The sequence below is a fragment of the Dasypus novemcinctus genome, unplaced genomic scaffold, assembly GCF_030445035.2.
Source record: "Dasypus novemcinctus isolate mDasNov1 unplaced genomic scaffold, mDasNov1.1.hap2 scaffold_545, whole genome shotgun sequence".
NCBI classification, from domain to species: Eukaryota; Metazoa; Chordata; class Mammalia; order Cingulata; family Dasypodidae; genus Dasypus; species Dasypus novemcinctus.
The window spans coordinates 17156-42867 of NW_026688509.1; the positions used below are offsets into that span (position 1 = coordinate 17156).

Consider the following 25712-nt stretch of genomic DNA (forward strand, 5'->3'; position numbering starts at 1 on the left):
CGGCCCCTGCTGCTCTGCCTGCCTCCCTCCCTCTCCTCCCGCCCGGCAGCAGGGCGCCCCCGGCTGACCAGTCTCTTGGACGGGGAGAGGCCGTCCTGCAGGACGATGCGGAGGGAGGCCCGGCCCCCCGTGGCTCCGGGTGGCTGTGGCTGCAGGCTAGCGGAGGAGGGACAGGGCCCCCCGGGCCTGCTGACCCGCGTGCGCCACCTCACCTGTTGGGGAGACGTGGGCAGGGCCGCCCGCGAGCCGGTCGGGGTCGGGGAGGCCTCGGGGCCACCGACTCGGCGTGGGAGAATCGGGGTGCCCTGCCCCCGAGGAGAAGGCCCACCTGCAGGGTGGTTTGTTCCCGTGGGCCCTGGTGTTTATTGGGCACCAAGGCTGACACCCGGTTTTTGATTGCAGCGTTGACTGTGATGACGGTGGCAGAGGTGGGGGTGGTAGCAGTAGAGGTGGGGTAGTGACGACGGTGAGATAAAGGTGGTGGGGGGTGGGCATGGTGGGATGGAGGAGGTGGTGGTGGCGGCGGGCGATGGGGGAGGACGATGGAGAAGGGGTGCTGGGTGGCGGTGGTGATGGGGGAGGTGACGTGACACAGGTGCCACTTCTTGGGACCTTTGCAGTAACGGGAGCGGGTCACGGCCAAGGGTCTAAGCGTGACCGCGTGGGGGCCGCTGGCTTCGTGGGCATTTGAAGACTAAGCCCCGGGGCGATGGGCTCCCGGGCGGTGGCTGCTGCTCTCGCCGCGCCCCGAGTCCGGAGCCGCCCTGACGCCCTGCCCTGTGTCCACAGCCAGCAGCCGCCTGATGGGGAGCCCGCCGGCCTCCTCGTTCATGGGCAGCTTCCTCAGCAGCAGCCTGCGCCCGGCGGCCTCCACGCACCCCAGCGGCCCCGCCCCGGCCCCCTCGGAGCAGGCCTACCGTGGCTCCCACCCCGCCGCCTCCCAGATCTGGTTCTCCCACTCCCACGAAGGTAAGGCAGGGGCGGGGCCGGCCTGCGGGGAACCCCCCCCCCCCCCCGAGGTGGTAATTGGTGGGCAGCGGGGGGCGGGGCCCGTTTGGCACCCGGCCAGGCCAGATGTGGGCTCCAGATGGGCGGCGGGAGGAAGCGCGGGGGCGGGGCCGGGCGGGCCAGGGGAGGAAATGTGGCGCACAGCTGGGCCGCGCCTGCCACGGGCTGCCCCGCGAGGCGTGGGCTCCAGATGGGCAGCCGGGAGGGGCGGGGAGTGGGGCGCCGACGACACGCACGGCTGCCGCGGGGGCCCAGTGGAGGACAGGGGCCCCCCAAGGTCGCCGGACTCCCCGGGGCCGCCGCCCGGGGCTCATGGTAGGTGCCCGGGACAACACACCCCTCTCTCGGCGGTTTGACTTCTTAGGCCCTGCCAAGACGCCCTGTCCCCCCCTCGACCCGTGGCCCTCCCCAGGGTGGGCACCCCCAGCCCCACTGCCCGCCTGTCCCTCAGGGCTGGCGGTCCCAGCGGCGTCCCACGGCCCGTGGCCGCTGGCGTTCCCGCCTCCCTCCTGCCCACGGCGCAGGAAGGGTTAAGCGCTTGGCGGCGCTGGCACGCGGAGCGGTAATTGCAGTTGGCAGTGGGCACAGAGGGCTCTCCGCTCCTGGCACCGGCGCTGCCGTAATTCAATGACTGCCGGGCATCGTGTTTACAGAGCGCGGCGGACACACGGGGTGCCCGCCCGCCCGCCGCGTTCCAGGCGGGGAGATTAGCGCCCAGCGCTGGAGCGTGAGAGGAGCCTCTCTTTGTGTGACAAGAAAGGGGCTGTTTTCCAAACAGGACAGGTGACGAGTGAGGGACAGCGGTTAAAATGACCTGGGCCCCGAGCTCTGGGCGGGGCGCTCACGTCAGGCGCGGTCAGGAGGCGCTCCCTGCCCCGGGAGAGGCACAGCGGGCCCCGGGCCAGGCTCACCTCCGCCTGCGGTGACAGCCTCCTGGCCGGCGGGGACGCAGCCCAGCTCCCCGGGCAGCCGTGGGGGGCCCCACATGCTCCAGGACCGCTCAACCCTCTGCTGCCCGCTCTGCCGCCTGAGGACAGGTCCCAGGACGTCTGCGGGCGGGAGAGGGGCAGCAGGCGTGGGGGACAGCGGGGGATGCCGGCAGGTGTCTGCGTAACCACAACAGAAGTAACGGCTACCGCCCCGCCCTGGCCAAGCCGCAGGTGCCTGGGGCATCGCCCGGGCTGGCTGACTCAGTTTCCCCTCCTTGCAGCCGTGGGCCCCAGCCAGGCCCTGGGAACGGCACCAGCTCGTCCTCTGGGACCCCCCCAAAGGCCCCTCGCGAGAGGCACGTTTCTTCCTTCCCCTTTGTTCCCACCCTCAGGGAACCCACTGGCCAGGAGGGCAGTTTGCGGGCAGAGCCACCTGCTCTGGGCCCCGGGGAGAAGGTGCCCCCCGCCCCCTGGGGGCTGCTCTGGAGGGGGTGGTGGGAGGCAGGCTGCAGACAGCGTCCTCAACGGCCTCCAGGCCCCCACTTCCCCTTGTGCCAACGGCTGCTGTGGTGCAGCGGCTGGCAGCCACATGCACTGTCTCTCCACCCTGCTTGGGGGGCTGAGCCTCCTTGGAGCCCTGAGGAGTCCGCCCGCCTGGGCGGGGGGCTGCCAGGGTTGGGGGTGTCCCAGGGGCTTTTGGCTACACCTGCACCCACACCTACCCTGCCTTCTGCACCCGAGGGCGGCCTGAGCAGGAAGAGGGGCCGGCGCGCGGCGGCCCAGGCCATCTCCCTCTGAGGCTGCGCTTGGTGCCAGCCCCTGGGCCAGCGGCCACCCAGCCAGCCCGAGCGTGCTGGCGCCAGGCGCCTGCTGGGCATGGGGCGTGGCTCCTACCCTGCGTGCCCACGGTCTAGCAGGGGAGACGTGTGTCAGACGGGCTCGGTGGCAGGCACAGGTGGACGACCAGCTGGCAGGCGCAGTTGTGACCGGGCGAAGGGAGACGGCGTCTGGCCTCTGGCCTCGGAAGCCCCCAGCCCGGCTCTGGAGCCCCGGGCAGGCTGCAGGGCCCACCTGTAGCTGGTGGGGGGCATCGGGGAGAGGGCGGCCCCTGGGTGGGGCGCTGCCTGCCGCCTGCTCGGGGTAACAGTCTGGGGGTCACACGTGCCGTGAACGCAGTGACGTCTCAGCCCCTTCAAGGCCCGTGCCTCAGTTTCCCCACTCCACATCTCCCTTCCCCGGGCCCCTGCCCCCCGCCCCGGCGCGGCAGCCGCAGCCCGGCTCCCCGATGAGCCACGGGGTGCCGGCTGCTCGCCGGGAGCTGGGAGCTCCGAGGCCGGCGGGCGGGGTGGGGCAGGGGCAAGTGGCAGAGCCCGCTGGCAGCAAGCCCTGGCGGCCCGCCCAGCTGCTCGTTTGACCGGGTGCCAGCTGGCTCCCCGCGTGCCGGGGCCTGCTCCTCTGCCGTGTGTGTTCAGCGAGGCGGGGGGCGGGGGCACGCGACACGGCTGGAGAGCAGGGGCCGGGCCCGGGTGGGCCGCCTGGGCGGTCGGCGCGGAGGGCCGGGGCTTCCTGCCCTCCCAGCCGGGCGGCCTGGCGCTCTGGGCGGCCCCGCGGGGCCCGGGGCGCTGCCCGAACATCTGGCCTGCGGCGGAGCCTCTGTGCAGCCTCCAGGCCTCCCGGCCCCCCAAGCTTCCCCCAGACGAGGGGTCCCGCCGGAAGCTGCGCCCCTGTGCTCTGGGGCAGGGGTGGGCGGCGGAAGCGGCCCCGGACACCGGGTGCGTCCAGGCGGCCTGGCCTGGGTGGGTAGGGGCAGGGCGGGGCGCGGCCCAGCTGCTCTCATTGTCAGCCGTGGCCCCTCCCCCGCCCCCAGCTGCCCGCCGGGCCACCCACGGGGCTGATGAAAGGCGGTTCTGTTCCTCGGGGGCTCGGCTGGGGGGGGCGGGGGCGCCGCTGTGCGCAGCCGGCCGCCGTGGACTCTTGTGCCACCTGCAGGGAGCCGCGGGCGGCGCCGGTGCCCCTGCCAGCACTGGCTGCCCGCCTGGCCGTCCCCTTTGTCCGAGCCCCACCTGGCCGGGGCGGCCGCTCCCCAGTGGGCCACTCACGGGGCTGGGGGGGCAGGGGGTGCACCAGGGAGCTTCCAGCTTCCTCCACGTCCCTCCAGCTGCCCGTTGCCGACGCCGAGAGCTCCTGGGGAGGGGGCCCGGGGCGTGTCGGTGAGGGACAGGCGGCCCCCCGGCCCCCGCCGGCCCTTCAGAGGCCCCGGGGACTCCTCCAGCTCTGTCCTTCTGGAACTGACCAGAAGCAGTCTCCCCCGGGCCCTGCCCTGGGCCCCAAGTTTTCTACCCTGACTCCTCAGCTCTGCCCCTCTCTGAGCCTCAGTTTCCTCAATGGTCAGCAGGGCCTTATGACAGCCCCAGCCCGGGACCTCCGGGGTCCCCAGGGTGCTCTCCCTCCGCCAGCCCGGGGGAGGTGCCCCATGTCCATGGGGTGCCCCAAGGAGAAGCTCTGCAGGCCATCCACCCCGTCTCCCTGCCCCCAGGTCGGGGGAGAGCTGGGCCGGCAAGGACGAGCTGGCTGCTCCGAGGCCAGGGGTCACAGGTGGGCTTCTGGGACCCTCCGAGGTGGGGAGAAGGGCTGCCCCCAACGGACAGGCCCCCCCAGTCGGCGTCCGCACCACCAGAGGGAGGGGCCTCCTGCCGCCACTGCCCATCCTGTGCCCAAAGCAGACCTCACTAGCCGATTGCCATTCTTTCCCTGCTCCAGGTAGATGCAGCCTCAGAATCTTTCTTAACCCAGAGCTCTGTGTGGCTACTGTTATCGGTGGACTTGTGTGCCACAGGCGAAGCCCACTGACAGGCAAAGCCCCTGGCTGGACAGAGCCAGGTGCCAGGGCCCAGCCTGCAGGACAGGCTCCTAATAAATGGGAAGGGGCCAGCGGCAGCGGTGGGGGCTGCTTGGACATGTGGGCAGGGCAGTGATGCCCAGGTCCCAGTGAGGGGGTCATCATGGCCGCAGTAAAGGTGGGGGCAGGCGAAGCGGGCAGGAGATGGGTGGCTGCGGCTACTCTGGGCGGGGGGGAGCTGTCCCTGCTGCCGCCAAGCCCGCGGGGCAGGTCTGACCTGACTGGGCAGCTGAGGCCGGCCAGGGCCTCGGGCCCCCTGGCTCGGGCAGGCTGCGTGCAAGCCCGGGCAGCCTCGGCAGGTGGCCCCCGGAGGCTGACGCTGGGCCCTGCTGGCCGCCCCAGGCCATGGCGCGGGGCAGTGGGAGGCGCTCGTGGCTCAGCTGTGGGGAGAACTTTCTAGCAGGTCAAGGCAGTGGATCGGTGTGGGCCGGTGCTGTTTCCCGGGTCATGCTCCACCATTGGCTGAGGGGCGATGGGCATCCGTAGCCGGGGTCGCCAACTGGAGGAGAGGCGCCCCAGGGGACCCGGCAGGGACTCACTGTCCAGCGGTGTGCTGGCTGCTTGGCCTCAGCTCCCGGCAGCCTGGCCACCCATCTGGCTCGCAGAGGCCCCGGGCTCCACTGAGAGGCCCCAGAGGTGCCCACACCCCTCCTCGGAGCCGAGCCCCCCCACCCCGGAGCCCCGTGGCCGGCCCCTGCCCTGCCCCGCCGCCCCCCCAGCCCCGGTCTTGGTTTTCTGCTCTGCGCACTCCCGCCTGGCCGCAACTGCCTGCGCCACCGCCCTCTCCTCTGGCCTGTCTGGACACGGCGGGGGGCAGGGGACCCGGGAGGCCCAAGTTGGTGGGCGCCTGCCCGGACTCCCCGCACGCGCTTCCCCTGCCGGCCGGCCCGCTGGGCCTTCCCGTCACCTCTGCAGGCGCTGGCCCCCCGTGGGACCCCGCACCCCCTGCACCTAGCCCCCTGCTCCAAGATGACCCGGGGCAGGTGGCTGATTGGGCCTTGGAGCTGTCACCTGAGAAGGCGCGGTGGTGGCGTCCTCGCGCAGTGTGAGCGTCTGGGTGGGGAGGCGGGGGCCGGGGATCCCCAGGAGGGCTGGGGTGCGGGAGGCTCTGGGTTCGAGCGCCTGCGGGCCCGGCCCTGCCCGGCCCCCTCCCGAGCCCCCATGGCAATCACATCCTTTTGGCCCGGCTGGGGACCCCTCCTCCCCCAGGAACGCAGGCGCTCCCCGGCCAAGGCAGCCCTGGCTTCTGGCCTCGGAACAGCTGCTCTGATTCATAAAATCGTTTTTATTTTCTTCTTCAGTTGAGAGCGTGGTCTTGTGGGGGGGAAGAGAGGGGCCTTGCAGTCGCCGGGGCGGGGGACACTGCCACCCGCCCTGCCAGCCCCTCTCCTCACTCCCTTCACCCCCCGCGGCCCCCCCCCCACCCCCACCATCTGCCCCTTTCTCTCCTCTCCAGCCCCAACCCCTGTCTTCTTTGGGGTCCCAGAGTTTGGGCCAAGGGCAGGCCAGAGGTGGGATGGGGGAGCCGGGAGGCCTTTGGGGTGTGGGCCCCCGGCAGGTTTCTGCCCCCTGCAGCCCTGAGCCCACCCCCCAGCTGCTAGGGCTCAGACGTGGCCGTCCACCCCTGCGCCACCCCCAGAGGGAAGGAGCCCATCCCACGGGCAGCCGAGCTCTGCTCCCCGGCAGAAAGCAGATGGGTGGGGTCCCGGCCAGGGGAGGGGCCTCAGGGGTCCAGCCTGGGAAATGGGCGTCTGGGGCAGGAGGACGGCAAGACTCCTGCTGAGCAGCAGGGGGCCCAGGGGACGCTGGGCCGTGGCCGTCCCCGCTCAGCTGTGCTGCTTCAGCCGGTGTCCCCTCGCCAGGCCTGCACCCAGCCCTCCCCACCACGGTCAAGTCACCGCAGGAGCCGAGGTTAGCCCAGAGAGCACCTGCCGCAGGAGCCGGCCGGCCCCTCGCCGCCAGCCCCCGTCCTCGCCGCTGGGGACAGGACCCGGGCTCGAGCATGAGCTTGCCTCCCAGGTTCTCAGGTGGCCAGGGCTGCACGTGGCAAGCGGGGGTCCCGGGGCTCCCCACCAGTGGGCTCGGAACCCCCGTCCTGGATGCCCCTTTGCGGGGCAGCCTTCTTGGACCTGGGCCTGGAAAGCCCATCCACGGGGCCACCCAGGACCCCCCAGATGGAGCTGCGCAGGCAGGCAGAGGGTGGCCACCGAGGCCAAGGTGCAGGAGATGTGCAGGGCGCCCCGTCTGGACTTGGGGGGCCACAGTGTCAGAGCACCTGTGCTCTTGCTGCTCTGCCCAGAGCACCCCCGGTGGGTGCCCAATGCATCCCGCTCGGCCTGGCCCTGCAGCCCCTCACCCTCCCGTGCTCGCCGTGCTGGGTGCCAGGAACCACCCCGCCACCCAGTGCAGCCTCAGGCCCCCAGAGGGTGGCCCCGGGGTCGTCTGCCCCCCTCGCGCCCCAGGCTCCTGCTGTGGCCGTCACGGGCGTGACACAGCACAGCCAGGGTGGGGGACATTCAGGCCTTGGCCACCACCCGGGCGAGACCTCAGGCTGGCCCTGACGTGGGGTCCCCCCCACTTCTCAGCAGCATTGGGGTCCAGTCGGGTGCACCCCCTCCTTTCCAGCTCCCCTCCCAGCCCCCCTGGGGCACCTCCTGGCCCAGGGCTCCCTTCCTAGACGCCCCTCGAGGACAAAGCCACCGTGGCCACCTTGTTTTTCAGGTGTCAGATTCGGGGTTCGAGCAGTAAGCCCTGCACACACCTCGCCTTTGGGGGTCTCCCAGAGGACAAGGCTGGCACCTGTGGACGGGAGGGGTCCCTCGGGCAGGCGGGAGGCCGCATCCGAGTGCGTGGCCCTGGTCTCCCGCGCACACGCCTTCTGGGGCCCAGCGGGTGTCCACGGCCCTGCTGCGCCCGGCCAGCCCTGGGAGCGGGCACCTCGTCCCCTCTGGGGGCGTCCCAGGAGGCTGAGAGGTGGGGGCTGAGCAGAGAGCCCAGGCCTGGGAGGGGCCTGCGTGGCGGGGCTCGGGGTGACTGGGGAGGGCCAGGGGCGGAGGCAGGGGTTCCCTGCCAGGTGGTGCTGCCACTGCTGGGGTCAGACTGCCCCTGCCGATTCCAGAACACGGGGGGCCGGCCGCGGGGCGTGGGCACCCCAGCACCTGCCGCAGACCGTGCCGGAGAGCAGCCTTCGGCCCACGGAAGCCGCCCGCCCAGGCCAGGCCCAGCTCGGCGCGGCGCCCACGGGACCACGAGCCCGGGAGGACTCCGGCCCCGCCCCGTGCACAGCGCCCCCCTGCTGGGTCACTGGCCACCTCCCCTCGGGTTGCCCCGGTCCAGGCGCCCCACGGGCCGCCTCCCCGGGACGCGCAGGGTGCAGGCGGCGGCCGAGGCAGGGCTCGCTCGGGACTGGGTGCGCTGATTTCCCACGGCGCGCTCCCGGGCCTGCGCCGGCCTCTTACCCCCCCGGGGTCAGGGGGGCTGGGAGGTGCCTTGACAGCCGGGCTCCTGGTCTCTCCAGCTCCAGGATACCCGAGGTTTTCGGGGAGTCTGGCATCCACTTTCCTCCCCATGAGCCACTTGGATCACCATGGAAGCAGCAACGTTCTCTACGGGCAGCACCGTTTCTACGGAACCCAAAAAGGCAAGTGCCGGCGGGGGCGCAGCGGGGGCAGGGCCGAGAAGCTTCCGGGGCTCCAGTGCGCGGCGGCCAGCTGGGGCACCCTCTCCCCAGGTCGCAGGCCACGGCGTCTCAGGCGCCGGGAGATTTAGAACTCTGGGTCCCGGGAGCGCTGCCGAGGGGTGGGCTGCGTGCTGGGGTGGGGGAGCACCCTTAAAGCAGTCGCCTCTCCCGCCCCGTTGCTCAAGTGAAAGCAGAAGAACTGGGCCCCGGGAGGGGGGGGGCGGGGCCCCCCCAGTGCCTGCCGCCCCTCCTCAGGAGGAAGACGCCCCCGGATGGGGGTGGGTTGCTGGGTGGATGGGGGTGGGTTGCTGGGTGGGCCTCCCCTGGCCTGTGCAGCTGGAGGCCCACCCATTCCCACCTCCACCCTGAGGCCAGACCGGGCGGGGGATGGGGGGTTGGAGCAAAGATGCATCTGCATGGACAGAGAAAGGTTCTCACCCCGGGGGCAAATGGGGTGCAGGGGGCCCCCAGGAAGCTCTGGGGGGGTCTCGGTTGAGGAAAAGGCAGGAGCCACGGGGTGGGCACGCCGAGCCGGGCAGTGGGGCAGGAGTGGGAGGGGCCAGAGAGGCTGGGGGGCGCGGGGGGCTCACACCTGCCTCTCAGTTAGACCTCCTGGGGTGGAGCAGGAGGGCGGGGCGGGGAGACCCCTGAAAGCTCGTTAGTGACCCAGTGAGCGCGTTCCAGGTAGGGGCGCAGACCTGCTCTGGGCAGGAGGCTCCTGCAGGGCCCGGGGGTCGGGGGGCCGGGTGCCTCCCCGTCCCTGGCCTGCGCTGCGGGGGGGCGGCGTGCGTGCTGGGGAGGAGCAGTGCGGGGGGGGGGGAAGCTTCAGGGCAGGGTGGGGGGCGTCCCCTGGGGGTCCTGGGAGGTGGGGAGTCAGTGCCCAAGCAGCGGCTTGCAGGCTGACCGCCCTCATGGGCACGTGGCCTGGGTGGGGACAGGACCCCAGAGCCTCTGCGTTTAAGGCAGGGCTTGGGGTGGGGCAAAGGGCTCACCCCAGACTGTGCCCCCCAGAAGGGGCGGCTTGTCCAGCCGGGGCCTCGGGCCCCACACTCTGCACACTCCGCGGAAAACAGGCCCCCCGGGCAGGCCTGGGGTAGGGGCAGCGGAGAGTTGGGAGAGCTGCCTTGGGGTGCCGCCCCCCCCCCCCCCCCCCGTGCCCACCACTCCCTGCGCGGTCCCGGGCCAGGCGGCTGTTGTGACAGCATCTGACGGGCCGGGCAGGTGGCTGGTCCCCGCCTGGGGCTGCATGTGGCTGCGGGGCTGGCAGGCGCGGGCTGGCGGCGCTCGTCCAAGAATATTATTTGGTTTTAGAAATTGAGCTGATGGGGCCTCTGCCCCTCCCGAGGCCCCCTCCCGCCCCCTCCCGCCTTGTTTTTAATTAGCAGGAAATTGATGAGAAATTTACGCAATTGAGGACTTTTACAAATCCCTAATGTTTCTTGGGTCCCATCCCCCTTTCCCGGTGGTCCCTCAGCTGCTGGCCACCTGTCCACAGGCAGCACCCTGCTGCCCCGGGGTCCCCCAGAGTGGCCTGGCCCCAGCCAGGGGGGCGGGCGGGGGCACCCAGGGCCAGTCGGGACCAGGAAGCCGCAGGGATCACCGACCTGGCGGAGGCCAGGGCCACCCCCTCCCAGGGGTCAGCCAGGGGGAGCCCCTGCACGCACCCTGCCCCCCAGGCTGGGTGGGCCCAGCAGCTCTGGGTAGGACGGGGAACTCGTGGGGTGGCCCTGGGGCCCCATTTTCTTTGTCCCGGGCGCAGCAGCCTGGGAGCACATGCAGGGGCTGCCAACTGGGGCTCCCCGGCCTGTGCGGGAGGAGGGCAGTCTCCCGGCCGTGTCTCTGCTCCTGCTCCCCCTTGCCCAGTTCTGTAAAGAGTCACAGCACCCCCGGAAAGCCAGGAAGGACCAGGCGTGACGGGTCGCCGAGCCCCCTCAGCTGTGGCAGCCCCTTTTTTGCTTTTTAGTGTATATTTTATTTACTTACTTATTTACTTATCTCTCTTACCCCCCACCCCCGTTGTCTGTTCTCTCTGTCCATTTGCTGCGTCTTCTTTTTTGTCCACTTCTATTGTTGTCAGCGGCATCGGAATCTGTGTCTCTTTCTGTTGCGTCATCTTGCTGTGTCAGCTCTCCGTGTGTGCAGCACCATTCCTGGGCAGGCTGCACTTCCTTTCCCGCTGGGCGGCTCTCCTTACGGGGCGCACTCCTTGCACGTGGGGCTCCCCTACACGGGGGACACCCCTGTGTGGCACGGCACTCCTTGCGCGCATCAGCACTGCGCATGGGCCAGCTGCACAGGGTCAAGGAGGCCCAGGGTTTGAACTGCGGACCTCCCATGTGGCAGATGGACGCCCTAACCACTGGGCCAAGTCCACCACCAGTGCCCCTGGTTTTTGTTTCACTCTTTTGTAAAAGAGAGACTACTTTTTAAAGCAGTTCAAGATTTCCAAAAAATTTGTGCAGGACAAGCAAAGTTCCCACAAGCGCCCTCCGCGACTGCTTCCCTGCAAGGCCCGGCCCTTTCCTTCCCCCTGGGTGGGCTGTGCCTGTTGCATTTGAACTTCGCTGATACATTGTTGCCCTCTCCCCGCCCAGGCTCCCTCTCTCTCCAGTGGTGCTTCCAGGAACAGGGAAGAGTGCACTGGTCTTGCCACCTTCCCCGCCTGCCCCCGGGTCTCTTTCCTACCCTCCACCCTCGCCTTATGCCCTGGCTGGCAGCGGGCAGCGCGTTGCCTGCGCAGACCGGCTCCTTTCCGCAGGGAGGGCTTCCTTAGCCTGTCGGGTTTGGAGGCCTGGTTGTAACGCTGCACCTGTGGTGGCGTGGGCGGGGACAGCCGCCTGCTTCCCGGGCCTCGGCCCCTACGAAGGTGCTGCCTGCCCACTCCTCCCTGCCTGGAGCGTCGGTGGGCACCATGCCCGCAGGGGGTGGGCCAGGCTCGTGGGAGGCAGGAACCTTGGATGGGGCCAGGTGGGGCATGGGGGCTCCCTGGGACAGCTCCCGCTGACCTCTGCTCTCTTGGCCGGCAGATAACTTCTACCTGCGCAACCTGCCGCCCCAGCCCACACTGCTGCCCGCCAACCACAGCTTCCCCAGCGTGGCCCGGGCCGCCCCCGGCCACCCCGTGGGCTCCTGCAGCCACGACCGGGGTGAGGCCGGCGCCCTGCGCAAGGGCCCCAAGGACACCGACCGCTTCCTGGCAGGCGCGGAGCTGGGCCGGGAGAAGGCCGGCAAGGCGACAGAGGGCAAGGAGCGGCCTGCGGCGGAGGAGGGCGGCGGCAGGGAGCGGCACAAGCTGATGCTGCCCGTGCCGGCCGACGGGCCCTGCAAGGAGGGCGCCGCCGGGCCCCCCGGCGCCTGCGAGGGCCGCGCCAAGCACCTCGCCTCCTGCCTCCTCAGCGCCAAGGCGCTCAGCGGCGAGATGGGCAAGGCCGCGTTGGCCAGCTGCGCGGGCGGCGTGCTGGGGCGGCCCGGCACGGGGGCGGCGGCCTCTGCCCGCTGCGCCAAGGAGGCACCCGGGCCCCTGGAGCTCGGGCCGGCCTTCAGCGAGAGCCTGGAGCGGCGGCAGATGCTGCACCATGCGGCGCCCTTCGCCGGGCCCTCGGGGCTGCCGGCGGGCCCGCCCCCCGCGCTCAGCACCGCCGCCGCCTCCTTCCCCTGCCTGCCGCCGCAGGACAGGGCTCCCCGGGACCCCAAGGCCGGCGGGCCCGGCTTCGTGCCTTCCACAGGGCACCTGGCCGACAAGAGCCGGCCCTTCCAGGCGGCCGAGGCCTGCGCCGTGGCGGGGGAGGGCAAGGACCGGCTCCTGGACGTGCACGCCGCCCCCGACCACGCCACCGCCTACGGCGTCGCCTACGCCCACCTGAAGGCCGAGGGCAAGGGCTTCGAGGCGGCCCTCGCCCCCAGGCTGAAGGGCCTGGGCTACTTCAACAGCGCCGGCCCCGAGGCCCCCTTCCCCGGACTCCCCAAGGCTGGCCTGGACAAGGGCGGCTACTTGGAGCTGCCCTCGCAGGACTGCGCCCGGCCCGGCCTTCAGGAGCCGCTGGGCGGGAGGGGCGGCCAGGCCTGCTGCGCCGCGGACAGAGCCGCCAGCAAGGAGCCCCCCGCGGCGCAGAAGGTGGCGCGAATCCGGCACCAGCAGCACCTGCTGGCCCCCGAGGCCGAGGCGGGGGGCGGCGGGGCCGAGGCCAAGCGCAAACCCCTGGAGCTGCCGCCCCTGGGCTACGGCGGGCCGCCCCTGCCCCCGTGGAGCGTCCCGGCCGGCCAGGGCGCCCCCCTGGCCATCGGCGACGAGCGCAAGGGCGGCTCCTACCTGGACCCCTTCAGCGGCGGCCTGCAGCAGGCGCCGCTGCTGCCCCAGGAGCTGCCTGCACCGCCGGACGAGGTCTCGGCCATGAGGAAGCTGCTCAAGTACGGCAGCCCGGCCCTGGGCGCCGGCCAGAGGGCCCCCTTCGTGGGCCTGGACGGCCTCAAGGCCAGCTGCGTGCAGCAGGAGGCCAAGTTCCCCGCCCCCAAGGGCCCGGGCCTCACCCCGGGTGAGGTGGAGAGGCCCGACTGCGCCCGCAGCCGCGAGCACGAGGCGGCGCACGGCGACGGGGAGGTGCGGCAGCCGCCTGTGGGCATCGCCGTGGCCCTGGCCCGGCAGAAGGACACCGGGAGCCGGCCCGAGGCGGCCTACGGCGCGAGCACGGTGCGGCAGGGCCGGGCGGTCCCTGCCTTCAAAGGTGAGCGGGGGCCCTGGGCGGCCGCCAGCTGGGCCTGGCCCGGGACACGGCGCCGCCCACCCCACCCGAAGCCCCCCCCAGGGCCCCTCCCACCCATTGCCCCCACGTCTGCAGCATGCACCACGGTGTGGGCGACCCCAGGCTCTTGCCACCTGCCCTCCCACAGCCCCCCGAGGCCCGCAGGCTCGGGATACCCCCTTTGTCCAGTGGCCCCTGGGCTGGCACCGGGCACCACTGGCTTTGGCCCCTGCCCCTCGCTGGCCGCCCCAGCCCTCCTGCTTCTCCCCCCCCCCCGCCCCATGCAGCTGCCACCGGTGCCCGCTCCATGCACGTGCTGGACGCCGAGGCCGAGGAGGACAGGACACGCCTGTGCGACGACCGTCTGGGGCTCCCGGGCCGCGAACTGCTGCTCCAGTAAGAGCCGGGGTGGGGGGCTGGGGCCGCCCCTCCCGGAGCCCCTGGGTGGTGGAACGAGGGCAGCTCCCTGGCCAGAAGAGCAGATTTCAGGGCTCGGCGCGTCCAGGGTCCCCAGGGTCCTGTCGCGGTTTCTGCCCTGAGCTGGGGGGAGCCCGGCCGACTCCCCCGCCCTGCTGCTGGGGCTGAGGGCCCCTGAGGCTGAGCCTGGGCCCTCCCCGCCGCCCCCGAGCCCGGGCTCTCCTCCAGGTGTCCTCAGCCCCCGCCGGTTTTGCAGGGACAGCAAGGACCTGGTGGAGTTTGGCCGGATGCACCCCTCGAGTGGCTGCCCCGGGGAACTGGCCCCGCCCCTCATGATCCCCGGAGGCTCCTCCCTACAGGGCGGCCAGCTGGGCGGGGACCCAGCCGGGCACGCCCACCCCGCCCACCCACCCTGGCTGCCCCGCACCCGCAGCCCCTCCTTGTGGATGGGAGGGCACTCCTACGGTCAGTGCCCGGGGGGCGGGCGGGGGGCCAGGGCGCGGGGCCTCGGCAGGGGGGGGCCGGCTCCCCCCACTCCCAGCCGGGCCGCGGGGGGAGGCCCGCAAGCGGGGGGGGCGGGGCGGGAACGGGGCTCCCCGTCCCTGCTGCCCTGACCACCGTGCCCTCTGCTCTCCCCAGGCCTCGGGCACCCAGCTCTGCACCAGAACCTGCCCCCCGGCTTCCCCGCCTCCGTGCCCAGCTCCATGCCCTCCGTCTTCCCCCTCCCCCAGGACAGCCCCGCCCAGCTCGTCCTCCTGCCCTCGGAGCCCACCCCCCACGCCGCACCCCACGCGCTCGGTAAGGGGCCTCTGGGCCTGGGAGGGGGGACGGTGGAGGAGCTTGCGAGGGGGCGAATGGGGGCGGGGAGCCAGGCTGACCGCCCCTCCGGCCCCGCCCGCAGCGGACGTCATGGACCAGGCCTCGCTGTGGCCCCCCATGTACGGGGGCCGGGGCCCAGCGGCCCACATGCAGCACCCCGGGCAGCTCCCGGTCTACTCGCGCTCCCAGTTCCTGCGGCAGCAGGAGCTCTATGCCCTGCAGCAGCAGAATCAGCAGCAGCAGCGGGCAGCCCAGGCGCTGGAGCTGCAGCGGGCCGCCCAGTTCCAGGTACCGCGGCCCGGGCCCCCCGCGGGTCCCCAGCCCCTGCTCAGCCCCCGGCAGGCGGCCCTAGCCCGGTGGGGAGGGGGGCACACCGGCGCAGAGGGGACAGGGCCAGAGCCGGCCTGAGCCTCTCCCCCTGCCCAACAGCGGAAGCCTGAGGACCCAGTCCCCGAGCTCCTGGAGCCCCTCCCCGAGAAGGGCCCGAAGCCCACCCCCAAGCCAGGTGCCTTACCCGCCAAGGGCGCCTGCCTACCCGCCGCGGCCGGCCCCGCCAGGCTGGCGTCCTGCTGCCACTCACCCACCCTGAAGCCCCCCGCCGGCTGCCCCACGCCACCGCCGCGGCCCAGCGCCCCATGCACTTTATCCGCCGGCGGCGCCCGCAGCCCGGGTCCCGGCGCCAAGGGGCTCAGGACGGAGGACACGCGCGGGGGCGGCCAGCGGCCCAGAGGCAGCCCCAAGGCCGTGGAGCCAGGTGAGATGGTGCACCAAGGCCCCCCAGCCCTGGGGTGGGCAGAGCCGAATCGGGGCCTCGCCTGTCTTCCCGGGGGCCCCCTCCTCTTTCCTTCGGCCTCGCAGCCCTTCTGGGGAGGGGCCCCAGGGGAAGCCCTGGGGGGGCCCGTGTGGCAGTGGTGAGCCCGTGGGGACCCTGGCCACGCCGCGGGGCGAGGGGCCACTCGGCCTTTCTGGGGCAAGCGGACCCTGATGGCTGGGCTAGGGGAGAAGGGGGGCTGGGACCCCCACCCACGGGGCAGCCCTGGAGCTCCCTGGCCTCGGCCCTGCCGCCCGCCCGCTCCCCTACAGGCTCTTTAATTCCCTGAACCTGGCCGCGTGTTTACGCTGGAAACGGGCGCTGCAAATGTAAAACCAGGTCCGCCTTCGCAAGGGGACGAGCCAGCGGAGGTCGTGGGGTTTTTTGTGTTTTCCGTTTTCTCGGTTCTGTTTTTTTTTTATTGCCCTTAGTGGGGCGTGGTGCCCCCCCCCCGACAGGCAGGTGAGCCCCCCTCGAGCCTCACGGCCTTCCTTAGCATCCCTCTCCACTGTGGCCCCCAGGGCTGCACAGGAGCCGGGGGGCCGGCCAGGGGACCCTCCCTTCCCACCGGGCGTTCTGTGGACCAGGGGGTGTCCCTCTGGGGGGCCCCCGCCCGCCTCCCCCTCTGCTGACGCCACCCTACTTCCACAGACCTGCTTCCCCGACACCCGTGCCGTGCACCCGGCTCCAGCTTCTTTCGGCCCCTGCCCCCCATCGTGCACCCGACGGACCTCGTGGACCCCCACTCTATGCAAATCGCCACCCCCGGGACCTGGCCCGAGCCGCGGATGCTCCCACTCGGAGAGCCGCCTCCCCGCAGCCCCGTGCGCCTGGAGGCCGGCCTGGTGGCGGGGGCCGCAGAGACCCAGGACCTCACCACCACCCCCCATCCTACCGAGCGGGGACCCCCAGGGACAGCCGCGGGCCCCAGCCCACTCGAGGGGCTCCAAGAACTGCGCAGCAGGGCCCTCGTCGAGGGAGGGCGCCCCGAGGCCACCGGCCAGGCCGATTCTACTCAGGGAGGGCTGGACGAGGAGGGGACCGCGGAGGGCGAGCAGGGCCCCTGCCCGGGGGCTGCCCCCCAATCCCTGGACCAGCGGGCCCCCAGCCCGGGCGCCCTGGACGAGGACAAGGAGGGCGTGCAGCCGGGCCCCGCGGAGGCCGGGCCCGAGGAGGGCGCCGGGCAGGCCGTGCAGGAGCCTGGCCCCACGTCCTGGGCATGGCCGGGCCTGGACGCCCTCGTGGCCGTGGCCATCGATCTGGGGGACCTGCCCGGCCCCCCGCACGCTCCACCACCGGCCGCCCCAGGGCCCCCCGGCACCGGCCCCCCCGCCCCGCAGCTCAGGGACTCACGGGATCGCCCTGCTGAGCGAGCTGGCTGACCTGGACGTCCAGCAACAGAGCGGCGAGCCCGGGCTGCCAGGTGAGGCCCGCCCCGGGCCCCCGGAGGGCTGCCCGCTGGCCCCTCGGCAGCAGGTGGCAGGGACAGAGCGCGGGGGGGGGGGGCCCGGGAGGAGCCAGGCCCGCACCTCACGGGGGCTTCAGGCCGCAAAGCGCTGGCGCCTGCGCGGGCGGCCTGGTGGGCACCCCTGGGTGCCCCGCGGAGGTCACCTGACTGAGGGCTCGTGTTGGTGAATGGGCGCCGTGAACTGCCAGGTTTCCAAAGCCCCTTCTCTCCCGGCCCTGGGCCTGGACCAGCTCCAGCACCATCGGTGGGGCGAACCCCCCCTGGAACCCTCCCTCCACCCCAGCACCCCAAGGGCCCCACGGTCCAGGCGCAGCTGGGGGCAGCAGGCCAGGCCACTGCCGCGAGGCTGCTTCGCGGCTCGTGGTGCCGGGGAGCTGGGGGAGGCTCCCTGGGGCAGGGGCGCTGGGGGAGCCCCTCCGGGGGCGGGGGTCCGCCAGCCGGGTCCTGCTCTGCTCTGCATCGGCGTTTGTAGAAAACACAGAACGAGGCCCTCACGGCTCACCCGCGTCTTCCCGTGCACGAGGCCCTTTGCGCAGGGCGGAGGGGCCCCCTGGGGGGAGAGGGTGGCCACCGCTGGGACCTGCCTGCCCTCTGGCTGCCCCCCGCCCGCCCCCTGCGCAGAGGGCGAGCCCAGCGCGTGGTGGCTGCCGGCGGTTGCCACTGTGCAGGGCTCACATTGACAAGGGAGTTGCAGGGACCCCGTGTGGCCCCCGGGGTGGGCTCCAGGCTGGCACAGCTGGCCCCAGGGTCTCCATTCCACCCCCAGCCCCCTCCTCCATCCCGGCACTGGCTGGCGTTGCGCAGAGGCGGCTCCTGAGCCTTGAGGAGACGGGCCCCGCTCTGGGGCAGTTTCCCTGGGGTGAATGGCAGAACTTAAGGGGAAGAGGAGGGCAAGGGCGAGCGCAGGGCGGCAGGGCCCAGCTAGCGCAGCGCCTCCACCGCCCTCCCTGGGGAAGCCCTGGACACCCTCCACCAGGCTGCCGCACCCGTGGGCTTGGGGGACCACGAGGGGTGGCCTTGGGGCGCAGGAGGTGAGCGAGGACCCCCGGGCTTGAGGATACGGCCGCCCCGTACCCCGGCCTCTGGCAGGAGTAGCTGCTCGGCCTCCGGCTCCCCAGCCCACCTCTCAGGAGACCCTGTGCCCTTGGCCCAGACCCTCGTCCAGAGGTTCAGGCCCGGGTCAGTCTGGGTGGTGCCTGCTGGGCCGCCCTGCCCTGCCGTGCCCTGGGCGCCTCCCGTTAGTGCTTGGGGAGTTAGACCAGCCCCTCGCAGGTGGGGTTTGCCTGGTGTCGCCTCACGTACGAGCCAGGTGCATGTCCCGCGCCCGCCAGCCGGCTAGCGACCTCGCCCGCCCCGGTCCAGGTGGGGTTCGCTCTGATGGCAATTCCGGGGGTGTCCCCAGCCTTCTCTGCTGTCAGGTCCCTCCTTTCCTTCATGGTTTGGTACTCTGAAATCCTGGGGCTTCCGGGTGGTGCCCCCGATGTCTAGGTCGGTGTGACTCGCAGGTGCACATTGGGTTTACGTGGCCACGCTCGGTCACAGTTGTCTTTCTGATGACCGCATTGGCCCCGGCGTGCCCAGTGAAGGCCCCTCGCCCTCAGAGCGTGCCCTTGCTTTCTCGCCCAAAAGGGGCTCCCTGCCCCAGGCCTGGCACTGGCATCTCTCCGGGAGCCCTGGCTCCTCGCGTGGAGAGTGGCTCTTAGAAGCCGGGGCCCGGGCTAGTGACGCGCTGCTGCCGGGCGCTGGTGGCCCCTCCAGCGTGCTGAGAACACGTCTTGGAAATCAGCGCTTGCCACAGGTGCTTCCACGGCCGGGGGGTGCAGGGGGCTGGAGGGGGGCAGCTTCTGTGGGGGCAGGGACTTTGTCCCCTGGGAAGGACCTGCCTGTACCCCAGGCCCCCCGGCCAGGTGTCCTCCAGCGAGGCCTGGCGCTCACTCCTCCACCTTCCCTGCCGCCATTGCCATGTCATAGGCAACGCGGTGGGTGGGTGGACAGGTGGAAAAACGGAAGGGGATGGATGGGTGACAGACAGGTGACTGGGTGAGTGGGTGGACAAAGGACAAGTAGAAGGGAGGGAGAGAGATGGATGGATGGTGGACAGGTGAGTGGGTAGCTGGTGGATGAACCAGGTAGAAGGATGGGTGGGTGGATGGATGGATGGAAGGGTGGACAGATAGCTGGTGGTCATAGCCCAGCCCCCAGAGCCTTCGGTGTCCGGTGCAGCCTGGTGGCGCGTGGCACGTGCAATTGGCGTACTGTCTGCCCCTGGGACTTGGCTCTGAGCCTGTGTGGGAGGCCTCTGTGTCCTCAGGGCAGGGCAGGAACGCGGGACCCCTGCCCCCGAGGCCCCCAGCACCCCAGAGAGAATGCCGCCTTCCCATGGCACCCTTGAAGCCAGACGGCCCCTGACCTGGGCAGGCGCCCCGGCAGTGCTGCTGGCAAGCAAGGGGCTCTGACTTGGTGGTCCGCGCCCCCTGCCTTACGGGCGGGGCGCACCTGCTCCAGCGCTCGTGCCCGCCCATGTCCCAGCCCACGGGATCTCGGGCTTGTGCCGAGATCGAGGCTGGCATCGCGAGCCTGGCCCCTCGGGGTGGGTGACAGGGACTGGGTGTGCCCCCACACGGACACGGGTGTTGACGCCCCTCTTCCGCTCCCCAGCAGAGGACATGCTGGCCTCCAACCTGCGGCGCCTCGCCACGCTGGCCACCGCCTGGTCCCTGGTGGAGGCCGCCGGCCTGGAGGGGGCCCCCGCCTCCACGCCGCCCCCCGCCGCCCCCCGCGGGGGCCCCCTGCTCACGCCCCGCATGCAGATCCTGCAGCGCAAGGACACATGGACGCCCCGAGCCAAGCCTGTGAGTGGAGGGCCTGCCACCACGCCGCCCGGCCCAGGTGGGGGGCCTCGGGCTCCCCAGGCCGGCTGTCCTCGCCACCCGGCGCCAGAGGGAGCACCTCGGGACTTCCTGTGTGCCCCTGCCCCCAGGTGTGCCCACTCAAGGCCGCCATCGACCGGCTGGACACGCAGGAGGTGGAGGTGCGCGTGCGGCTGGCGGAGCTGCAGCGGCGCTACAAGGAGAAGCAGCGGGAGCTGGCGCGTCTGCAGCGCAGGCACGACCGCGAGTACGGAGAAAAGGGGCGGCAGAGCTCAGGCCGGGGGCTGGGGGATACAGAGCCCCCGCCCCTCGGTTGCCAGAGCGCCCGGCGGCCACAGCCCCTGCCCACCACGGAGGGGTCCTCCCCGCATCCCGCCATGCCCGGCGCTGGGGAGATGGGGGCACGAGCTCCTCTGTGGGGTGGGGTGGGAGCTGGGATCTGGGGGCGCTCCCAGAGGCGGTGGCATTTACGGGGCCTGAAGGGGAGGCATTGGGCCAGGGGAGAACCAAGCCAAGGGGAGGGTGGAGATTGTTCCCTCAGGGGGTGGGGGGGTAGGGGGGCATCCAGGACGATGGGTGGGGGGGCGTGTCAGAGGAGCCTGTGGGTGCTGGGAGGCCTGCGGCTGCAGCAGGGGCAGTGAGAGCTGGCCTCGTGTGCAGGATGGTGGGGCGCGGGTGCAGGACCCCGGGCAGGCAGGGCGGCCGGGGTGGGGCGAGAACCCGACTGCCTTCCCTCGACCCCCAGGAGAGACGAGAGCTCGCGGAGCCCGGCGCGGCGAGGGCCCGGCCGGCCCAGGAAACGCAAGCACTCCAGCTCACTGCCCGCCCCACGCCCCGGGAGCCAGCCGGCCCGGGCGGAGGCCAAGAAAGCCAAGTGAGTGCCGGGTCGGGGGCCACCTCCCCGGCCCCCCCCCCCCCCCGCTGCCGGGCCCGCTGGTGCTACCTCTCCCTGCGCCCAAGGCCCCATCGCCCCCGCCCAGAGCCCCGGGCCCCCTGCCCTTGGCACAGGGTCAGCACTTGGCAGCCCCGGGGGCTCTTTCCCTCCGGGACCCACTGGCCGGGGGCATCTGTACCGCCCCCCCCCCGTACCCCCACAAGTGTGAGCGGCCGCGTGCAATAGCCGCGGTCACGCTGCGCTGCCGCCCACGTCCGCCAGCCCGACGCGAGTGCCCATTACGCGCCCGGCGCGCTCCCGGGCCTGGTGTAATTGTCCTTCTCGGCTACAAATTGCCTCTCCGGCAGGGCCCTTTGCATAAATCCTCACTGCTCCTCAGGCGGGATTGGAGCGCGTGTGCGCCCCGCGCCAGTCCTGACGATTTGGTAATAATAGTTAAATCTGCACTAAATGATTCCTTCAATTAAGACAGAGGCAAAAAATTAATCTCGGAGCTTTATGTCACAAAACATTAGCGGATGCGGGGGGTGGGGGTGCGTCGGCCGCGGGCAGCGGAGGGCTCGCCAGCCCTCCCTCCACCCTGCCTGGGCGTCACCCGCGGGGCCTCCCCGGGGCTCTATCCCGGCGGCCTTTCCAGGGAGCCCCACCCCGGAGGCAGTGTCGGCCCTCCGGCCTCACCCGAAGAAGCTGGCCTGGTGGGGCCACCCCAGCTGCCACTTGAGTCCCCAGCCACGGAGCTGTGTCCTTGTGCTTGTGTGATGCCCCCTCCCCTTTGCGTCCCCGTGGGCAGCAGGAGGCACCGACCCCAGGGCGAGGGTCTCTCACTTGGAAGGAAGAAGGGGGAAAGGGGCTGCCAAGCACGGGCTCTTCAGGGCGGGGGGGATGAAGAGGGGGTGTTTGAAAGATGAGGGAACAGGAAGGGCAGGTGCAACCCAGCTCCCCTGCCCACATGTGGCCAAGGACTGGCTGCCAATCTCCCCAAGCCTCAGTTTCCCCCTGGGACAAAGGGGATGGGCAGGCCAGTGCGGGGGGGACCAGGCAGGGTCTGGTTGGGGGGGTCAGGAGTCAGCAGCTGGGCCAGGGTGACGGCACCGTTCCACCCACGGCCCAGAGGAGACAGCCCACCTGTGGGGTGTGGGAAACTGAGGCAGGCCCCGTGGCTGCCAGGGCCCGTCTGGACGATGTGCAGCAGGGGTGCTGGTCACGGTTCCCTCCATGAGACCCAGGTCAGGCACAGGGACAGTGCCCCTGGGAGGGGCCTGCCTGGGTGGGGCAGCAGGAGAGGGCCTGGCGCTCAGCCCAATCTTTCCCCCCCGTCCTGTCCTGGCCGCGGGATGGGCCAGCTTCCCTGGCCTCATCTCCTCGACTCCCCACCCCGGCCCCCACCATGGGCCTCGCCTGAGCCCCCAGCTGCTTTCCTGGGGTTGCTGGACCCCAGGCCCCTCTGGGCTCACTGTGGGGCGTCCAGCAGGGTGGAAGGCTGGGGGGCAGATGGAAAAGAGACGCCCCCATTCCCCAGCACCGCTGAACAGGGTCTGGGGGGTGGCGGGGGTCCTGGGCTGCGGCGGGCAGTGGAGCGACAGGCAGCAAGTGGAGGGTGCTGGCTGGGAGGGCAGGTCCCGGAGGAGAAGAGCTCAGGCTCGGGTGCCCACCCAGCAGCTGTGTCTCCCCAGGAGCCTACCCTAGCGGCAGGCTTGACCCAAACAAAAGCAGGGCCCTCAGGGGGCAGGGGCGGGGAGCTGCTGGGCCCACGGTTGCCCCCTGCCCACCCACCGCCCCTCGCCCCTAGGGCCATGAGGAGCAGCCTGAGCCTGCTGTGTACCGAGCTGCGCGAGCGTGACGGGGAGCCCCCCGGGAAGCGGAGCAGACTGGAAAAGGGCGTCCACGGGGTGCTCCAGGCCACCTCTCCGGTGAGTTCCGCCGGCTGCCTCGCGCTCAGGGCTCAGGGCGGCACAGGGACTGGCAGGGCCGATGGCGACACTCGTGGTCACCCGGCCTGGGGTCCCCAGCCCCTCCCCTGCAGAACCGAGCGGGATGGGCAGTGGGGGGAGACTCGAGCGCAGGCCGGACGTCCACTTGGCCACCTTCAGAGCCCGGCATCGGCCGCGGGGGGCCCAGGGGCCAGCGTCAGCGGCCCTGCAAGTGCAGCCACTGCCCTCCCGTTGGCAGGAGAAGATGCGGAGCAAGAAGAGCGTCCCGCAGGGCGAGCTGGCCGCGGCGGCCCACAGGGTGGCCCAGCTTAAGCCCAAGGTCAACAGCAAGGTGCTGCCCGCCAGCCTCAGCCCCTTCGGGCGGAAGGAGGCCGCCCCGGGCGGGCGCATCCGGAAGAAGCTGTCCCGCGCCAAGAGCGCCACGGTGCCCGGGGCTGCCCGGCACCCACAGCCTGACGGCGATGGCGGCAGGGAGGCGCCCAAGTTTCCAGCCCAGCCCGGGGGCGCCGCCGGGCACGAGACAGGCAAGGCGGGGCCTGGGGGAGAGGGCGGGCAGGGCCGTGGAGAGCCCGGGTCGGGTCCTCGGGGGGAGGCTGTCCCGGGAGGCCCTCCAGCTGGGGCCACCTGGGGAAGGAGCGTGGGGTCTCTGGAGGCCCCCTTCCCAGAGCACACTAGATGCCCCAGCCCCCTGGGGGCCAGAGGGAAGGAAGGAGACCCCTACGTGCATCCTGGAAACAGGGGCTAAAAATAGCCCCTGCCGCCCAAGCCTCCCTTCCTGCAGCGACCCCACGGGGTTATCTGACCCCCCAGCAAACGCTGGTCCAAGAAACGGGAGCCTGGAAAAACAGCCGCTTCCTCCCCGAGCCCCTTCCCCCAGAGGCCTGCCTCCGCAGACAAAGGAGGGGGCTGGGGGGGCAGAGGAAGCAGGAAGCGGGAGGGTGCCCTGGGGCCGGGGACCCCCAGCGCTGCAGCCGTCCCCATTCAAAGCCGCACCCCGCATGGCGGCCCCTACACGGCCGGGGGTCAGTGGCCCAGCCCTGCCCCCACTGGGCGCCGCAGCGGTGCCAAGCCATCGGCCCCCCACCCCTCTCTCAGGCAGCAGCTATGACAGTGAGGACTGCGACGGTCTCTTGGGGGCAGAGGCGCCCCGCAAGGAGCCGGGACTGGTGCTGCACGCCGGGGCCGGTGCGGCCGTGCTGGGGCCCTCCCCGTCCTCTGTGGTCAAGATGGAGGCCAACCAGAAGGCCAAGAAGAAGAGGGAGAGGCAGGGGCTGCTAGGTAACCGCGGAGGCGGGCGGGGGCCGCCCAGGGGGCGGCGTGCACCCGGGACCCACGGTGATGCCCTCACCTCCCTCCCCAGGGGCTTGCCGCCTGCCCAGTCCCGAGCGCGGGGTCAAAGTCAAGAGGCCTTCCGCGAAGGCCAAGTCTGGCGCGGGGCTGGAGCAGGCCCCGGGGCGGAGGCCGCCCGGCACACGGGGCAAGAAGAAACCCAAGGGCAAGGCCAAGGGCGGCCTGCGGGCAGAACCGGGGGCCAGCAGGGACACTCTCCGCGGCCCCGCCCGGGCCTTCGCCCGCCACGAGGAGAGCGGCGCGCGCCTCAAGGCGGCTGCGCGCAGGAGCTCCGAGCTGCAGCCGGTCCTGCGGGTGAGGCTGGACGGGCGCCCCGGGGTTGGTGGGGTGGGGGTGAGAGGTGTTGGAGGGCCTCACCCCCCTTCCCTGCTGGCAGCCCCCCACGTACCCGGGCTCAGCGGTGGGGGTCCCCGGCTCCCCTGCACCCTCTCACCCCCCCACCCCCCCACCCCCAGAAAAAGAATGGGGCTCTGTCCTTCACCCTGTCATCCCACAACACCAAGGCCATCCTGGGCAAGGTGAAAGCCAAGACGGTCGGCAAGCAGGTAGCGTGCCCCCCGCCCCGGGAGACCCCGGGCCAGCCTCTCTGCCCCCACCCCCAGCCTCTCCAAAGGGAGCTGACCCCTCTGGCCCGCCCAGGGCAAGGGCCGGGCGGTGAGCCGGCTGCTGGAGAGCTTTGCGGTGGAGGACGACTTTGAGTTTGACGACAACAGCAGCTTCTCGGAGGAGGACGAGGACGAGGAGGACGAGGAGGAGGAGGAGGAAGGGGAGGAGGCGGCCGGCGGCCCCCTGAGCGCCGAGCAGAGTGCTGCTCTGGGTGAGCAGGACGGAGGCCTGGGCGGGGGGCAGCGGGGTGGGCAGTGGGGTAGGGGGCCAGCAGCAGGGATGACGGTGACCGTCCCCTGCAGCCCGCGCCTGCACCATCCACAAGGAGGACCTGCAGGACGGCCTGCCCGTGCTCGTCCCCAAGGAGGACAGCCTGCTCTACGCCGGCAGCGTCAGGAGCCTGCAGCCCCCCGACATGTGAGGCCCGGGCGCGGGGCATGGGGCTCTCGGGTGGTGGGGCAGCCGGGCTGCAGGCGCCTCTCACGCTGCTCCCTGCGCCCCCAGCTACAGCATCGTGATTGAGGGCGACCGCGGCAACCGGCAGCGCATCTATTCCCTGGAGCAGCTGCTGCAAGAGGCGGTGAGGCCCCACCCATGCCACACTGGCCACGCCTGTGCCTGCCCCAGCCTCACCCACACCAGCCCTGGCCACGCCTGTGCCTGCCCCAGCCCCACCCACACCAGCCCTGGCCACGCCTGTGCCTGCCCCAGCCCCACCCACACCAGTCCTGGCCACGCCCATGCCTGCCCCAGCCCCACCCATGCCAGCCTTAGCCCCGCCCATGCTACCCTGGCCACGCCTGTGCCTGCCTTAGCCCCGCCCATGCTACCCTGGCCACGCCTGTGCCTGCCCCAGCCCCACCCACACCAGTCCTGGCCACGCCCATGCCAACCCTGGCCACACCCATGCCTGTACCGCCCACACCAGCCCTGGCCACGCCCACTCACTGGCAGCTGCCCCGCCCCCGTCCCGGGCAGGTCCTGGATGTCCAGCCCCAGTCCAGCCGGTACCTGCCGCCCGGCACACGGGTCTGCGCCTACTGGAGCCAGAAGTCCCGTTGCTTGTATCCCGGCAGCGTGGTCCGAGGTGAGGCTCCCTCAGAGGCCCCAGCAAGGCCATTGGGGACCCCAGCCCCCCGCTTCCCGGGCCGGCTCTGCCCACCCCTGCCTGTACTGGAGGCCCGAGGCTGGCAGAGGGAGCGCTGTGGAGAAGAGGGAGGGGCAGCCTCAGCCCCGGTCATGGTGGGATGGGGGAGGCCGCGCGGCCGAGGCAGGCGGGACCCGGCCCCAG

General features: G+C 71.9%; 1 protein-coding gene across 1 annotated transcript in view; it reads left to right on the plus strand.

Annotated features, from left to right (window-relative positions):
* Nucleotides 1-25663, plus strand: part of LOC131277827 (BAH and coiled-coil domain-containing protein 1-like) — a gene marked incomplete at its 3' end in the record, with an annotated part of 42810 nt that extends 17147 nt beyond the window's left edge. The window contains 22 exon segments of the mRNA XM_058292927.1: nt 790-969; nt 8354-8476; nt 11542-13236; nt 13542-13650; nt 13928-14136; nt 14311-14469; nt 14573-14778; nt 14920-15244; nt 15953-16623; nt 16625-16724; nt 19428-19621; nt 19750-19886; nt 20385-20513; nt 22324-22444; nt 22704-22989; nt 23561-23743; nt 23826-24109; nt 24271-24360; nt 24455-24632; nt 24724-24838; nt 24926-25001; nt 25400-25663. Coding sequence (XP_058148910.1) covers nt 790-969; nt 8354-8476; nt 11542-13236; nt 13542-13650; nt 13928-14136; nt 14311-14469; nt 14573-14778; nt 14920-15244; nt 15953-16623; nt 16625-16724; nt 19428-19621; nt 19750-19886; nt 20385-20513; nt 22324-22444; nt 22704-22989; nt 23561-23743; nt 23826-24109; nt 24271-24360; nt 24455-24632; nt 24724-24838; nt 24926-25001; nt 25400-25663 — 5834 coding nt within the window.
* Between the last annotated feature and the right edge of the window lie 49 nt (nt 25664-25712).